Source organism: Artemia sp. Qi Xiang Cuo, chromosome 3, assembly GCF_049724085.1.
Source record: "Artemia sp. Qi Xiang Cuo chromosome 3, ASM4972408v1, whole genome shotgun sequence".
NCBI classification, from domain to species: Eukaryota; Metazoa; Arthropoda; class Branchiopoda; order Anostraca; family Artemiidae; genus Artemia; species Artemia sp. Qi Xiang Cuo.
In genome coordinates, this window is record NC_142796.1 from 35,463,234 (window position 1) to 35,481,332 (window position 18,099).

The following is an 18,099-nucleotide window of genomic DNA, read 5'->3' on the forward strand; positions in this document are numbered from 1 at the left end:
CTTAATAGCGAAGGGTGTCACAGAGAAAGAATAAATTTGAGAAAATGTATTTCTTTTTGCGGTGGTTAGCTTTCGATGGTAAAAGAATATATTTTCGTTTTCATTGCAAAGTGATGTTTGTATTAGAGTGGTGGGGGGGGGATTTAGCTGGAAATATAGAGGGAAGGAATTTATCAAAATGGTATTTCTTTGTGCGAGCATTTGGGGTTGAAAGACAAGGGGGGCGGGCGGCGCATATTGTTAGACCCTAATTCGAAAATAACTTGTTTCTCTACTTCTATACAGGTTGCATAGGCCTAGCTTAATTGTCTGCATGAAACCGTTTTAATTTGATAGGAGAAAAACATCCCATTTTGATCTGAGAAACCTTTTACAGGAAGTGCTTTAAAAAGGGTCACAGCTAATTATATGCCTCGCGCTGGAGCATTATGTCAAAACCAGAGCGATATTTTCATTAAAAATTGACAGAAGTCAGTGATCGCTTTAGCTGGAAATATTGAAGGAAGGAATTTAAAGAAATGGTATTTCTTTTTGCGAGAATTTGATTGTAAAACAATGGTGGGGGGGTAAAAAGAATATATTTTATGTTTTCCATTGATTATAATGATGTTTGTAAGGTTTGGGGGGGGGGTTAGGTTTTGAGGGTAAAAGAAAATATTTTATGTATTTAATTTTGACGGAGAAACAGTTCCTTTTGACTTTGGCTGCCGCGCTCGTAAACACATAGGAAAAGGGGTGACAGCTAATTTTAACCTCGCGTAGAGCATTATGTCAAAACCAGAGCGACATTTTCATTAAAAATTGACAGAAGTCAGTGATCGCTTTAGCTGCAAATATAGAAGGAAGGAATTTAACGAAATGGTATTTCTTTTTGCGAGAATTTGGGATTGTAAAACAATGGCGGGAGGGTAAAAAGAATATATTTTATGTTTTCCATTGATTATAATGATGTTTGTAAAGGTTTCGGGGGGGATTTGGGGTAAAGGAATATATTTACGTTTTAGCTGAATATACTGGAGGATATCCAAGGAAAATTCGTTTGAAAATAAAAAATGTACTTACATTGCAAATTGAAGTTGACATGGCTTCTAATTCATCAAATTTATCCATTGTTGTTTCAATTGTGTCACAATACTTTCTGATAATTGAATTACATTGCATGCCCGTTATATACGAAATCTCAAGGGTGAATTGTTATGTAACGGTGAAACTATATGTAACCAGCCCTCTGATTGGCTGAGAAGGAGGATGTATCCGACTCGCTGATTGGCTGAGAAGGAAACACGTGATCTAACTGTTTCTGGGGAAGTCATAACATTTGGCTCGAGAGCAACAATAGCAAATACTATTTCTGGACACCATGACACTCACGATCGATTACGCAATCAAGTTCTCAGAAATTCACTTCCCCCTCGAGTCCTAGATCAATAACATTGTTCCCGTTAGAATTCAATGCGCATGTGCAACCTTCGTTCCGGAGTTATTACACATAGAAACATCAAATAAATCCACCTTGGAAAAAGAGGTCATTGACCGATTACGCAATCATTCTCCCTAGGGAGGCTATGCCCTTATTTGGAGTGCAAAAAAAGTTGTAGGTGGCAGCAGGGGTGCCACATGGGACCTTCTGATAGGGTTCTACTCTTGTTGTTTTTTATATTTTTTTTACAGGGGCCATCAGTTCGAGTCAGTGGTGTAAAACATTGGTCAAGGAAATCTAATGGAATATCCCCCCCCCTCCCAACGTGAAACCCTTACTGACAACTATAGTACATGACACCAGATCACCCCTTTTGATCGAGAGCGCGTCCACTAGGCGTACGCTAGAAGGCTCCTTTTTTCTCGTTGTTAATTTAAATATGAAGGAGTCGAACTCTATATCAGAGCCAATCAAATTTAAAATTGAATGTGCTCCTTATTCCAAATTAGCGAGCAATAGTTTAAGTCAAGAAAGTGTCCAAAAATAATTAAATAATCATATATAATTAATAATCAATAATTAAATAATCAATAAATAATCATAAGAAAGTATTTTGCATCGTCCACCATTCGTACATCAGAAGGTTTTCAAATCTGAAGTACATTTACTTGTATAAAGTAAGTGACTTTCCAGGTACGAATGCACAACCGTTCAGCATTACTTCCTCCGTAAATGGGAAGCTCAATGTATCTTTTTTGAAACTTCTAAACTGATTTGCTATCTCAGAATTTATAACCGATAGCATCTTGATCCTCCATGGGGCAAAACCGTAGTCCGGTGACAGAAAAGGACAGAAAACTTCCGTTTAGGGTAAACTCGCAAGGTCTCTTTTGGGTGGAGTTGAGCCATAGAAAATTCCTTCCCATTTTATGAAAATTTGCCCTCTTTTCTTTTACTATACGCATAATAAGTTTTGTATTTTAAGGTACACTCCCTCAATGCTGTATCTAGGGGTTATTTTCGAGTTGTATATTTGCTCGCCATTTATTGTGTAAAATTTAAAATGTACACCCTTTTGAAAATTAAACAGAAGTGTTTCAAACATCAAGCAACGTCTCCTTGAATTTGAAATTCAGAAGGAAAACCTCCTAACATCTGAAAAGAGGCTTGAAGAGAAGCAGATTCTATATCAGTATGAATACAATAAATATTCATGATATGACATTTAGCAAAAAATGTGTACATAAATGAAAACTCATTTCAAAACCAAAGTAAAATTAATTTATATTTTACTGCCAAAACTAATTCGTTTGATACGAAAAAGATGAAACTTTCCTTCAAATAACAAATATCAATATACAAAAAAAACAACCATGAAAATGAAACTTGTATTGTAAGCTATTTTCTACAGGTTATCGTCACGTAGTTCACAAAGTTTGTTTAAGTGTTCGTTCTTTGAACATTATGGTTTTCCAGCTTTTCAACACAATTTCTCTTTTCATTACTGATACTCCTAAAAGCACTGAAACTTTAAAACAGTATTATCTCATGTCATCTTAAGAATTTTCTTATTTTTTTATTTTTTTTTTTTTCTTGTTGAGACTCCAATTAAGTAAAAGTCTCCTTGGTGCCTTATGAACGTCTAGAACCACCGTTGGTGGAACGAACATGCTCCTTTCTTGACGCCTTCCTTCAAAAATACTTTATTCACAAGGGAAGTCTTTTCCTATTACCTTCCCCTCGTAAGTTTATATGGAACCCCACTCCAATTTAGAGCTGAAAGGAATAATTTCTCAAGAGATGAAAGTTGACTGCTGTTTTTTCCTCACCTGATTTTTTCTGTTGCTTCTTGAGAAATGGGTGCGCTCTCTAATGGACTTTTAATTTAAGATCAAACAACTGTTGTACAAGTAACATAATTGAAAGTGGTTGACAGAAAGTAAAGAGAAATTTTCACTATTAGTTACACTGGGAAATTTACTCACATTTTTAAAAGCAACTAACAATATAAATTAAATTAGGAAACATAATTATGTAAATCCAATTTCAGAAGTATCAGATAAAAAATCCTTCGGTGTATGGAACCACAAACAATCGCTTGGGGGAGTGGGGCTATAGCTGAAAAAGCAGTAAAAAAAATGTACAGCAGTTAGAAGTATTAAACTCATGAAGTCCTCTGACTCGTCAATAGTAATAACACACAGCTGTAAGCTGATGTAGAATAAGTTTGATTTTGAAGAGCTTCTAGTTTAGCACATGAAATTTTGACAAAATTACGCTACTGCTTATCTTTCCTTAACTTTTCTTCTTAAAAATTCCAGGAAATATCTTGATTTTTTTATTTCAATTTACCATCAGCACAATCATTAAAATCAAATGCTAATTGTCAATTTAGCAACATGAAAGTCAACAGAATAGTGTCAATCAATAGTTCAACTACTACAGAAAGAGTTAATCAGCTTCCACTTACCATGAACTGTGAGAACAGCAGAAGATGTTTCCCTTGAACCAGCAACATTGAAAGCTATGCATTGGTATCTTCCAGAGTCGCGAGTTTCAATATAGTCAATGTGTAAGCCAATTTGATCTACCCAGTACCTAAAACATTTTTTTGGGTACTATTTTAAGATGAAGTGTTTAGTATTTAAGCAAGACATTGATAAAAAAGGTTATACGCGTCAAAAAGATCTCATAAAATATCTAGAACTCTTATGCTATTATTCGATTGTATCCTTCTTAAATTGTTTGTTCAAGCATTAATAGGAATATTTATGTCAATTTTTTCTTCTTTTTTTTTCTAAAATCAAATTGAAGTTTCGGTCTGAAATTCGAAAAATTCCTACGTAAATATTCTTTTATTTAAACTGATGTGAATGCACCTACATAATTTTATGCTTTCAACAACCTAATTTTTTTTTTCTTGATGTCTAACGTTATTGTTGAATCCAGTTAATTGTACCAATATCACTTTTTTGTAAAAAGAAAAATATTATTATTCTTAGAATTAAATATTCTGAGTTATAATTTACTTTTTTTAAATTCATGTAATGTCAATTATGAGTTGAGCTTTAAGGCCTTATAAAACAGTTAAAACCTCATAAAACACTATTTATTGATTACCTAAGTAATGCCTACTTGAGAAGTCTAAATTTTAATGCAGCCTGTTTTATGCTTATTTTAAAATTTCTAGCGCAGATGGTGCTAGTAATTTTCAGTCCCTGTAAACCCATGTTAATAAATCAAGAGTTTTATGTCTCATCAGTTTCCAATACTCTCTTCCTAGAATCATTTTAACAATGAATTTCTAACTTATGCCCCGAAATATGGTTCCTCAAAAACAGCTTTTCTCAATTTATATCGGTTATTTCTCGTTTTCTGGGTTATTTAATTATATATCTGTTTTTCTTGTTTGTCATACGTTCAGGTCCATTAGTTCTTGAGCTAAGGCAGATACTCTACTTTGTTGACCTGAGTAAATACATTGTCTTTTGACTTGAATCACTACTTCCACGTCTATCAGTCTCTCAGGAGCTTGAAGTTACCTAAACATTTAGACATATTTAAGACAAAATATGTTTATACCTTCTCTGCCCCCTACTTTAAGTTAAAATCATTGGTTGACAAGCTTGCCCCATCCCCGCAAGAAACTATTATAGTTCGGCTGTTTCAGACTTGACAATCATTAAAATCTGGTTAACTAATTAGCAAGATCAACAGGTAAGTTTTGACTTTTAGAAGAGTATTGAAAAGATGAAAAATTTTGCCACGCATGAGGCCACAGTAATACTAGGATAATACTAGCATTTACTAATCAATTTTATGTGACTAGTAATCACTAATGATTGGTTAACGCTCTCCAACATGTAAGAATTCTTCAAATACAGCATTGTTTATCGATATAAGGTACTGCAAATGGCCATCTAAATATCCTTAGCGAATGTAGTGGCGATTCCCAGAGGGTCTGGAGCTAGTCCCTTGTTCTTCCCACGATCTGGCAGTTCTACATGCAGAGTTTTCTAATCCACTTGGATGGTCAAGTTGTGCTACCACTCATTTTGCTTACAAGAGCCTTTTTCAGCTTTGAAAATACACTTATTTTATATTTCTTTTGGGATTGGAATCCCAATCTTTTGGGATTGACGGGATCAGTGCACTCCATCTAAAAAGTGGTGGGCCCGCTCTCTTTAGTCATGTAACCCTCCTAATGCAGATTATCCTCATTCAGAGTATTGTCCCAACCACTTTCTCAATTGGAGATCTTACGCCAGTTCCTAAAAAAGGAAAAGTTACCATGCAATGCTCCTCTTTCCGTCCAATCACGGTTGCTACCACTCTCTGCAAGTTATTTGAACTTTTATTCGTAGATGAGTTTGAAAAACTGTGTTGTAGTCCACCAAGACAATTCGGTTTCCAACGCGGCATTGGTTGTATGGACGCGCTCCATGTCGTTGCATATGCACTCCTGGATGCACACAAATCAGGAAAAAGTCTAGCGATCGGGGGCTTAGACCTGCAGAGAGCGTTTGATTCATTGATTCATGGGCTTATGTTGCTAAACTCAGCTAAAAGAGGAGTGAACTAAAATATCATCCGGGCTTTCCGTGATATTTATTCTCACCTTCGCGTGTGACTCAAGCTCCCTCCCGATAAAGGCCTTCCGCCAGCCCCACGGTCAGCTTTGATACCAGTCCATAAGGGTGCCCGTCAGGGAGCAGTTTTATCCCCCCATTTCTTCAATAACTACATTATTGAACCTCAAGACAGCTGTCCTTCATCATGCATTCTCAGTTCCATTGACATCTCCCTAGTGTGCTATGCCAATGACACCCTGAATCTCAGTCGGACGCTTAACCGCCTTTCAGAAATATTTTCATGTCTGCAGTCCAACTACGAGAAAGTCGGTCTGAGATTTAACTCCCAAAAGTCGGAAGTTTTGCTTTATAATTGAAAGAATGACCCTCCTACTAATATCCCACTAGGTGATTGTTCAGTAAAACCAGTTGATAAAATAGTATATCTAGGGCTTCCACTAGGTTCCTCATTACAGTATACCCGTTCCCTCCTGATCTCACATCTTGAACGGCGAATATCCAGCTCCTATGCTTTGATCGTTAAATCCACTCTGAGATTTAACCGTCCACTACTTGCAAGTATTTACAACGCTACCGCTCTGCCACATATATTATATGTAACCCCTGTCTGGAATTTATTGGAAAACCGTGAAAAGCCTAAAATCCGCTCTATATTTTTCCGTTTTGCAAAGTACCTACTAAAATTGCAACCTTGGACAAAAAATAGTTTTCTGATTCGGCGCTATAACCTAGCGGACCCAAATCTAGCTGTTCAGACCCTTATTAGCCGGAAAAAAACAAAACCAGCAATTCTAAAGCACGAGTGGGCAAGTTTGTTGGTTTAATTTTCCCTTTTGTTTCCCTTTTTATTTATTTCTTTCTTCTTTTTTTTTCTTTTTTTTTCTCCTTTCAAAAGTTGTTGTCTTTATTGCTATTTTCGAAGAAGTTATTGTTTCTGTTGTAATCTTTTATTATGATATCTTTAAGTTTACACTTTTCGTACTATTTTGTATACTATTTAAGAAGTTGTTGCTTTTGTTGTTATTATTATCGTTTTGTTCCCTCTTTTCGTATTTTTGTATACTCTGTCATTGTACATTTATTGTATACGACGGGTTTTCAATATATATTATATTATTATATTATTATTATATTTCACTTTCTAAATTTGGACAAGGGGCACGAAGTAAAAAGAGATAATACTAAATTTTATCTTTATGCAAACAATTCCCAGCACTATCTAGTATTACCAAACAAAACGATAAAGTCAGTTGTAAGATATTATAAACTTTATTTTATCTGTATTCTTATTTCAAATGGGCCGATGGTAAGAAGAATCACTTCAGCAAAAGGGGCAATCTAGGTATATCGATGCTGTTTGTTTTTTTACACTATCCTAGGCCATGTTCTACACACTAAAAAGCCCTAGCTATTTTTTTTGCCATTCTACTGTGTGACACTGCACTGTTACTAACGCTGTTGGTTTATAGGTCCTTCTGAACCTACTTTAAAGTGCCAAGAGCTCTCTTATCACTTTCTAATAAATTTAAATGATAGATTATTTCATATTTATATCATTCTTCACTTTTATAGAAGAAAATTTCACTCTATTCATTCGATTTTGAAAGTAATGAATCCTAATAAAAATCAATTCCCTACGTATCAACGGATATTGCACTACACAAAAAAGGCACACTGAAGACTCTCAGACAGTTGAAAGTGTTCTCCAGAACAAGGAAACATATCATTGTCAATATTATTCCCTGAGAATCTTTCAAGAAGTGTGCTTGAAAATAGCATCTTTCCTAATTCGATAGATACAAGATACGGAGATTGATTGATGGAATCGGCAGATAGATACGACAATTGGTAACTTAGAAAAAGCCCATGTGCTTGTCAGTTGGTATTAGTGGTTCTAAAACTGAAACACATCCTAGTATTTCCAGTATCAATTAAATAAGTTATGAAATGGCTCATAGGTTTATTGGGGTCCCAATAGACCCAAACACCGTTTGCCATCGGCTGACTGTATCAAAGAAAAATAGGGAAGGAAATGAAAAAGGAAAAAGAAGCCCCGAAAACCATTTAAAAGCGAGCCTTGGGACTCTCGTTCGAAAAAAAAAATATGGGGACGAGATAAGTTATAACCATTTGCAATGATTTTAAATTGATGGACTAGATGTGACGTTTCCTGGTATAAAAGAGTTAAAAGAGTTGCTTTGGCTGATTGTAGAGGTAAATCACAGTTTATATAATTATCCAGTATGATCTTTCCCTATCTCACCCATTATAAAAACCCGGACCGAGGTGCGAGTGCTCCAGAGAACGTTTTTGCAGATATGAACATAAGCGGCATTAGATCTTTTCACGGGTAGACAAAGAATATTCACTTACGGAACAAGTACTGACAAAACCACTTAGCCGGCTCAACCAATAAGTGGACAATAAGTGCAGAAATAAGTGTGAGGAGCTTTTTGTTCGCACCGAGAATGAAGAGCCAGAAATCATCTGCGGTAAACTTACTGGATAATTATATAAACTGTGAGGTAAATAAAGCGAGAAGAAAAGCCTATTTCTGTATGGAACTGGAAAAAATAAATAGTATTATTCAGAATTTTGATAAATTTGAAGAATGTGTTTTGATTTTAGTTGGTCTCTAATCATGGAAAAAAAAACTCGTAACAGCCTGAAAAGGATATTGTCATGAGTAAGCCCATACTCCTCCCCAGCCAACCATAGAATTAAAATGGTACCATCTTAGTTTAGATTCAGTGAAATTAGATATTAGTAGAGATGACCCTATTGATCGTGACATGACCACGTGGTCATGTCAGCATTTTTAATACTGACGGGGCACCAAATAAGGGCATAGCCTCCCTAGGGAGAACACGTGGTTACGTAATCGGTCAATGACCTCTTTTTCCAAGGTCGATTTATTTGATGTTTGTATGTGTAATAGCTCCGGGGCGAAGGTTGCACATGCGCATTGAATTCTAACGGGAACAATGTTATTGATCTAGGACTCGAGGGGGAAGTGAATGTCCGAGAAATTGATTGTGTAATCAAAGTGTGTCAACAACAACAACATCGGCCTTGACATTCACTGAGAGCGTGCACTTACAACAACAACAACATCGACCTTGGAACACCTGTGCTGTCGACCTCAATTCACCTATCATGAATCAATAATTCCCCTTAGAAACAACAAATTAATTTCCCCTTTCTTGACAGATCAATCAATCAATGACATCATCTGTCAGACTTTAAAAATTTTCGCCTAGAAACATTTCTCCAGGAGTAGATCCATATCATTAATTTCTTTGCCTCGGGAACAGTTCTTTTGGTCGAACTCCAAAGGATATTAATAACCAAAGGCCATGGAAACAATTAGGCAAGAAACATCTTAGCGATGAATTGTTTTAGCGCGCGAAAAGGTTTCTTATTAATTTGAAATGCGTTAGCGCAGAGATGCCAATAACAAAGGAATACGCTGAATTTACGTTTAGGGATTATTTGGGCGAAACTGTTTTAGACGGGTTACGGAACTATTTCGGCGAAACAGATAGAGACATTTTAAAAGAAGATTTTTGAAGAGATTTTAGAAGAGAATTTAATGGTGAAACTCTGTGGTCGTTATAATACACAAGTTTCATTTGAACAGTGTTTTGAGGTCCTCTAACCCAACTCCAATGGGTTCCGATCCTCCTACCCCACCCCCGAAGGAAGCCCCCGGTCCTCAACGGCCCCCCAAGCTCCCAAAGGCCCACCTCCGGTCCCCAAAGGTCCCCCGGGCCCCCAACTGCCCCCCCCAGACCCTCAAAGGCCCCCCAAGCTCCCAAAGGGTCACTGGCGCCCCAAAGGCCCACCCAGACCCCCAAATGCCATCCCCGGGCCCCCCAAAGGCCCATCGAGCTCCCAAAGGACCAACGGGGTCCCAAAGGCCCTCCACGCCGGTCCCCAAATGTCCCCCCAGGCACCCCAAAGGCCACTCCCGGCGCCCCAAAGGCCCACCCAGACCCCCAAATGCCATCCCCGGACCCCAAAGCACATCCCCCGGTCCCCAACGGTCCCCCCGAGCTCCCAACGGACCACCGACCCTCAAGGGACCCACAGACCCTCAAAGGCTCTTCCCGAGCACCCGTCTTTCGTTGATGTGTGTTGTCTGAAACCTATGATTTGGGATGTGTAGTTTGCTACTTCAGGCTTTTCTGAGCTAAGGTTTCCTAGTATTTCCTAGGTGAATTTTGTCTGAAACCAATAGTTTGGGATGAGTAGTTTGCTATTTCAGGCTTTTATGAGCTAGGTTTCTTAGCCTTTCGTTGGGGTGTGTTGAGTGAAACTGATGATTTGGGATATCTAGTTTGCTATTTTTGACTTTTCTGAGTTGGATTTCTTAGTCTTTCATAGGTGTGTGGTGTCTGAAACCAATGATTTGGGATGTGTAGTTTGCTATTTTCGACTTTTCTGAGCTGGATTTCTTAGTCTTTCATAGGTATGTATTGTCAGAAAATTATGATTTGGGGTGTATAGTTTGCTATTTCAGACTTTTCTGAGCGAAGGTTCTCTAGTATTTCTTTGGTGAATGATGACCGAAACCAATAGTCTGGGATGTATAGTTTTCTATTTTTGACTTTTCTGAGCTTGGTTTCTTAGTCTTTCGTTGGTGTGTGTTGACTGAAACCGATGATTTGGGATATGTAGTTTGCTATTTTTGACTTTTCTGAGCTAGATTTCTTAGTCTTTCATAGGTGTGTTTTGTATGAAACCTATGATTTGAGGTGGGTGGATTGCTACTTTTGACTTTTCTGAGCTGGATTTCTGAGCCTTTCATAGGTGTTTGTTGTCTGAAACCTATAGTTTGGGGTGACTAGTTTGCTATTTTTGACTTTTCTGAGCTAGGTTTCTTAGCCGTTCATAGGTGAGTGTTGTCTGAAACCTATGATTTGGGATATGTAATTTGCTATTTCCGACTTTTCATAACCGGATTTCTTAGTCTTTCATAGGTGTGTGATGTCTGAAACCAATGATTTGGGGTGTGTGGGTTGCTATTTTTTTTAATTTTCTGAGCTGGATTTCTTAGCCATTCGTAGGTGTGTGTTGACTGAAACCTATGATTTGGGGTGGTTAATTTTCTATTTTTGACTTTTCTTAGCTCGATTTCTTAGCCTATCATATGTGTGTCCTTTCAGAAAATTATGATTTGGGAGGTGTAGTTTGCTTTTTGGACTTTTCAGAGCTAGGATTCTTAATCACTCATAGGTGTTTGTTGTCTGAAACTTCGAGTTTGGGATGAGTAGTTGGCTATTTCAGACTTTTCTGAGCTAAGGTTTCTTAGTATTACGTAGGTGAATGCTGTCTGAAACTTATGATTTGCGATATGTAAATTACTATTTCGGGCTTTTCTGAGTTGGATTTCTTAGTCTTTCATATGTGTGTAGTGTCTGAAACCTAAGATTTGGGATGTGTAGTTTGCTATTTTCGACTTTTCTGAGCTAGGTTTCTTAGCCTTTCATAGGTATGTGTTGTCAGAACAGTATGATTTGGGATGTGTAGTTTGCTATTTCAGGCTGTTCTGAGCTAAGGTTTTCTAGTATTTCGTAGGTGAATGTTGTCTGAAACCAATAGTTTGGGATGTGTAATTTGCTATTTCCGACTTTTCATAGCCGGATTACTTAGTCTTTCGTAGGTGTGTGGTGGCTGAAACCTATGATTTGGGATGTGTGGGTTGCTATTTCAGGCTGTTCTGAGTTGGATTTCTTAGTCTATCATAGGTGTGTAGTGTCTGAAACCGATGATTTGGAGTGGGTGGATTGCTAATTTTGACCTTTCTGAGCTGGATTTCTGAGGATTTCCTAGGTGTTTTTTGGCTGAAACATATAGTTTGAGATTACTAGTTTGATTTTTTTGACTTTTTTGTCCGAAGTCTCCTGGCCATTCAGATGTTAGTGCTGCCTGACACATCTGAGGAGGGTTGTTCCATTTGGTCTTGGTGACCTGTCATACCTAGTTATCTTTGTCTCAAATCTGTGCGTGATGTCTAAAAGCTCCGAGTTGGGGGTGTGTGGGCTGAAATTTTTTGTATCTTCTGATCAGGATTTCATAGACATTTGTAGGTGTCTATTGACTAAAACCTCTGATTTGGGAAGGTTAATTTGCTAATTTTGACATTTCTGAGCTAGATTTCTTAGAATTTCATATGTGTGTCATTTCATAACATTATAATTTGTGAATCGCACAAAAACTTACACATTCAAACTAAAAATTAAATTCACACAAAAAATTACAATCACACAAAAAATTACACACACACAACCAGAAACACACCCACAAAAAATAAAACCAAACAAGAAAGACAAAACAAAACCAAAAGAAAACAAAAGAGCGAACAAAAAAACTTACACGCACCAACACACACACACACACAAAAAAACTTACACAAGAACACAAAAAAACTCAGACAAACACTCACAAAAACTAACACACACAAACACTCACAAAACTAAAAAATACAAACACTAAAAATTACACACACACTACAAAACTCAAACAAAAAAAAAATAACACAAGCACACTAAAACTTACACACACACACAAAATCGAACACAAACACACACACCCCAAAACTTACACACACGCACACACACACACACACTCACACACACACACACACACACAAAAACTGAAACCTATGATTGGGATGAGTGGTTTGCTATTTTTGTCATTTCTGAGCTAGATTTCTTAGCCGTTCATAGGTGTGTGTTGTCTGAAACTTATGATTTGGGATGTATAGTTTGCTATTTGAACTTTTCAGAGCTAAGATTCTTAGTCCATCATAGGCGTTTGTTGTCTGAAACTTCTAGTTAGGGATGAGTAGTTTCGATATTTCAGGCTTTTCTGAGCTAAGGTTTCTTAGTCTTTCATAGGTGAATGATGTCTGAAACCTATGATTTGGGATATGTGAATTACTATTTCGGGCTTTTCTGAGTGGGATTTCTTAGTCTTTCATAGGTGTGTGTTGACTGAAACCTATGATTTGGGATGAGTGGATTGCTACTTTTGACTTTTCATAACCGGATTTCTTAGTCTTTCGTAGGTGTGTGTTGTCTGAAACCTATGATTTGGGATGTATGGATTGCTACTTTTGACTTTTCTGAGCTGAATTTCTTAGCCTTTCATAGGTGTTTGTTGTCTGAAACCTATAGTTTGGGATGACTAGTTTGCTATTTTTGACTTTTCTGAGCTACGTTTCTTAGCCGTTCATAGGTAAGTTTTGTCTGAAACCTTGTATTTTGGTTTTGTTCATTAATATTTAGGTCTTTTCTAAGATTGATTTCTTAGTCTTATGTATGGGTGTGTTTTCCGAAACATCTGATTATGCTGGATGGATTGCTCCTTTGGACTTTTCTGAGCTGGATTTCATTGACTTTCATAGGTGTTTGTTGTCTGAAACCTATAGTTTGGGATGACTAGTTTGCTATTTTTGACTTTTCTGAGCTAGATTTCATAGCCTTTCATAGGTGTGTCCTTTCACAAAATTATGATTTGGGATATGTAAATTACTATTTCGGGCGTTTCTGAGTTGGATTTCTTAGTCTTTCATAGGTATGTGTTGTCTGAAACCTATGATTTGGGATGTGTGGGTTGCTATTTTTTTACTTTTCCGAGCTGGATTTCTTAGCCGTTCATAGGTGAGTGCTGACTGAAAATTATGATTTGGGATGGTTAATTTGCTATTTCTAGCTTTTATGAGCTAGATTTCTTAGCCTTTCATAGGGGTATGTTGTCAGAAAATTACGATTTGGGATGTGTGGTTTGCTATTTGAACTTTTCAGAGCTAGGATTCTTAGTCCATCATAGGTGTTTGTTGTCTGAAACCAATAGTTTGGGATGACTAGTTTGCTACTTCAGACTTTTCTGAGCTAGATTTCTTAGCCGCTCATAGGAGTATGTTGTCTGAAACTTAGGATTTGGGATATGTAAATTACGTTTTCGGGCTTTTCTGAGTTGGACACTTCTAAACTTTTCCACACACGAAAACTTACACACAAAAACGTCTAAACTTAAACACAGAAAATATGATAGACACAAAAACTTACACACACACACACACACACACAAAAACTTAAACACGCATTCAAAAACTAACACAAAAACTCAAAATAAAACAATAACACACTACCAAATAAGAACACAAAAACTACCACAAACACACAAACATACACACACGCACCAAAACTAAAACTCAAAAACTAAAACTAACTCAAGCACAATAAAAAATTCTCGAATATACACACACAAAAATACAAAAAAAAAACATACACATCTACACGAAAACTTACATGCACATAAAAACTAACATGCACATAGAAACTTACACAAACTCACAAAATCTTACACTCAAACACAAAAACTTACACACACACACAAAAACTTACACACACACACAAAAACTTAGACAAAAACACAAACAAAAACTGACACACACACACAATATAACATACACACACACACACGAAAACTTACACACCCACTACAAAACAAACACACATAGAAACTTACACACACACACACAAAAAAACTTACACATGCACACTAACACTTACAATCACACAAAAAATTTCATGCACACAAAAAATTACACACACACACACACACACACACACACACAAAAACACAAAAACAAAAACACACACACCCTATATCTTACACACAAACACGCAATATATTACACACACGCACTAACACTTACACACACACACACACACACACACTCAAACACAAACTTACACATGCACACGAAAACTTACATGCACACAAAAACTAACAATCTCACAAAAAATTACAAACACACACACACACCCACAAAACTTACACAACACACGCACAAACAAAATAAAAAACACTAAAAAATAAAAAAAACTGAAAAAAAAAAAAAACAAAAAAAAATACACACACACACACACACACACACACACAAAAAAAAAAACTAACAAAAGAACAAAAAAAAACAAAAAAAAAAAAAAGCAACCAAACTTAAACAAAAACCAAACAAAAACAACACACACAAAACTTACACACACACAAAAACTCAAACTAACACACACACCCAAAAACAAAAACAAAAACAAACTTACAAAAAAACAAAAAAAAACACAAACACAAACAAACACAAACACACACACACAAAAACTACACACACACAAACACACATACACACACTCTTAAACAAACACACACACACTCTTACAAACACACACACACTAAGAGACAAACAAACTAATACACACAAAAAACCAAAAACAATTAACCAACAAAGAAAAAAAAAAAATTAACAATAAAACATACATGCACACAAAAACTTACACACACACACACACACACAAACTTACACACACTCACAAACACATACACACACAAAAACTTACACACAAACACAAAAATACACACACACACACACACACACACACACACACACACACAAACAAACACAATCACACGAACACTAACAAGCACACAAACACACACACACACACACACACACACACACACGAAAAATAACACACATAGACTAAAAAAATTAAACACACACAGTCATAGACACATAAACAATTACACACACACACACACACACAAAAACTAACACATACTCGCAAAAAATTAAAAGAACTCAAAAACTAAAATGCAAACACAAACATAAAAACACGCACAAAAAAATGCACAAACACGTACAAAAACTTACACACACACACACGAAAACTTACGCAAACACACACGAAAACTTACGCACACACACGAAAACTTACGCACACACACCAAAACTTACACACACACAAAAACTTACACACACTTACCATATCACAGCAATACTACATTGTCTTAATTTTTCGAAGTTCATTTTGAATTTCTGTCATGAAATGCAAGAGTTGGAAAATTGGGGTCTTAGTCCACCAACCCGAATGGTGGAAATCCACTAACTCAGTATTGGGGTCCCAGTCCACCAGCATGAACGGTGAAAATTCACTAGCTCAGAATTAGGGTCTTAGTCCACCTGCCCGAATGGGGAAAATCCACGCGCTAACGATTGGGGTCTCCGCCTACCTGTATTATTGTTTTAAACTCTCTTCCTCAGTTAGATTTTTCGAACAGTTAAGTAGCGCTCCTGATAAGTTAGCATATCCTTTTCCTGTGAGTATTTTACGGTTAGGGTAGATATATGTCGGTTATGTAAAGCTGGGTTAGGTTAGCCCATGTACGCTTCACGTAGGTTAGCTTCGGTTAGGTGAGAGACAGGAGCAAATTTAGGTGTATGATTAGGTTAGGGTAGGATAGATTAAGTTAGGATAGGTTAAGTTTGGTTAGGCTAGGTTAGCCTACGTACGCGCGCGAACGTAGGCTAACCTAGCCTAACCTAACTTAACCTAACCTAACTTAATCTAACCTAACCTAACCTAATCATACACCTAACTTTTTGCCTGTCTCTCACCTAACCTATGCTAACCTAAGTGAAGCATATATGGGCTAACCTAACCCAGATTACCCTAACCGAACTTAATCTAGCCTTACCTAACAATACTCGCCGGAAAAGGATATCTTAACTTATCAGTAACACACCTGAACATGTGAAATCCTCTAACTTAGCCAGAGAATTTTCAACGTTCAGCCAGGTGGACTGAGACCCCAATAGTGAGCGAGTGGATTTTCACCATTCAGGCTGGTGGAATAAGACCCTAATTCTGAGCTAGTGAATGTTCACCGTTCAGGCTGGTGAACTGGGACCCCAAGACTGAGCTAGTTGATGTCCACCATTCGGGCTGGCTGACTAAAACCCCGATTGTCCAGCTCTTGCATGTCATGACTGAAATTCAAAATGAAATTTGAAAAATCAAGAGACTATAACGGTGAGATGGTAAGTGTGTAAGTTTTTGTGTGTGTGTATTTGTTGGCGTGTGTGTGTGTGTGTATTTTTTCGTGTGTGTGAGGAAATGTTATTGTTTGTGTTTGCGTGTAAGTGTTTGTGTGTGTGTGTATGTTTTTGTGTGTGTGTGTATTTGTTTGGGATTTTATTATTGTTCTTGCTTTTATTATTTTTTTTTCAATTTTGTGTTTGATTTTTTCTGTTTTTTTTTGTGTGTGTGTGTGTGTGTATGTTTTTGTGTGTCTAATCGTGTTTTTGTTTAATATATTTAGTGTGTATGTGTAAGTTCTCGTGTGTGTGTGTGTGTGTGTGTGTGTGTGTAAGTTTTTGAGTGCATGTAATTTATAGTGTGCCTTTTTAAGTTTGTGTGTGTGTGTGTGTGTGTGTGTGTGTGTGTGTGTGTGTAAGTTTTTGTGTGTGTGTATGTTTTTGTGTGTGTGTAAGTTTTTGTGTGTGTGTGTCATTTTGTGTGTGTGTGTGTGTGTGTAATTGTGTTTGTGCATTCATTTTCGTTTGTTATCTTAAGTTTTTTAATTTGTGTTTATGTTTTTGTGTGTGTGTGTGTGTAAGTTTTTGTGTGTGTAAGCTTTTGTGTGTGGGTGTTAGTTTTTGTGTGTGTTTGTAAGTTTGTGTTTGTTTTTGTGTTTGTGTGTAAGTTTTGTGTGTGTGTGTGTGTATGTGTGTGTGTGTTTGTGTGTTTGTGTGTGTGTATGTGTAAGTTTTTGTGTGTGTTAGTTTTGGGGTGTGTTTGTTTGTTTTGTAGTGTGTTTGTGTGTAATTTTTTTGTGTGTGTGTGTGTGTGTGTGTGTGTGTAAGTGTTTTTGCGTTTGTGTGTGAGTTTTTTTTTGTTTTCATTTGTAATTTTTTTATTGTTTGTGTTTGTTTGTTTGTATTTTTGTATGTGGGTGTTTTGGCTGTCTTTTGGGTTTGTTCGTGCGTGTGTGTGCGTATTGGTATGAGTTTTGTATTTGTGTGTGTTTACGTGTGTGTTTTTGTGTACGTGTAATTTTTTGTGTGCATGTATGTTTTCATGTGAATGTGTAAGTTTGTGTGTGTGTGTGTTTGGGAAAGTTATTGTGTGTGTGTAAGTTTTTGAGTGTGGTTGCGTATGTGTGGGTGAGTGTGTGTGTGTTTGTTTGTGTGTGTTTGTGTGTTTGTGTTTGTGTGTGTGTGTATGTTTTTGTGTGAATGTT

At 36.8% G+C, this 18,099-nt stretch overlaps 1 protein-coding gene across 2 annotated transcripts in view; it reads right to left on the reverse strand.

The window, feature by feature from the left end:
- The window catches only part of LOC148954039 (roundabout homolog 2-like), a 386,920-nt gene that overhangs the window by 278,589 nt on the left and 90,232 nt on the right, over nucleotides 1-18,099 (reverse strand). For both annotated transcript variants that reach the window (XM_089085754.1, XM_089085755.1), the window contains exon 5: nucleotides 3,891-4,018. In XM_089085754.1, the coding sequence (XP_088941880.1) occupies nucleotides 3,891-4,018 (128 nt within the window). The remainder of the gene's footprint in view (nucleotides 1-3,890; nucleotides 4,019-18,099) is intronic.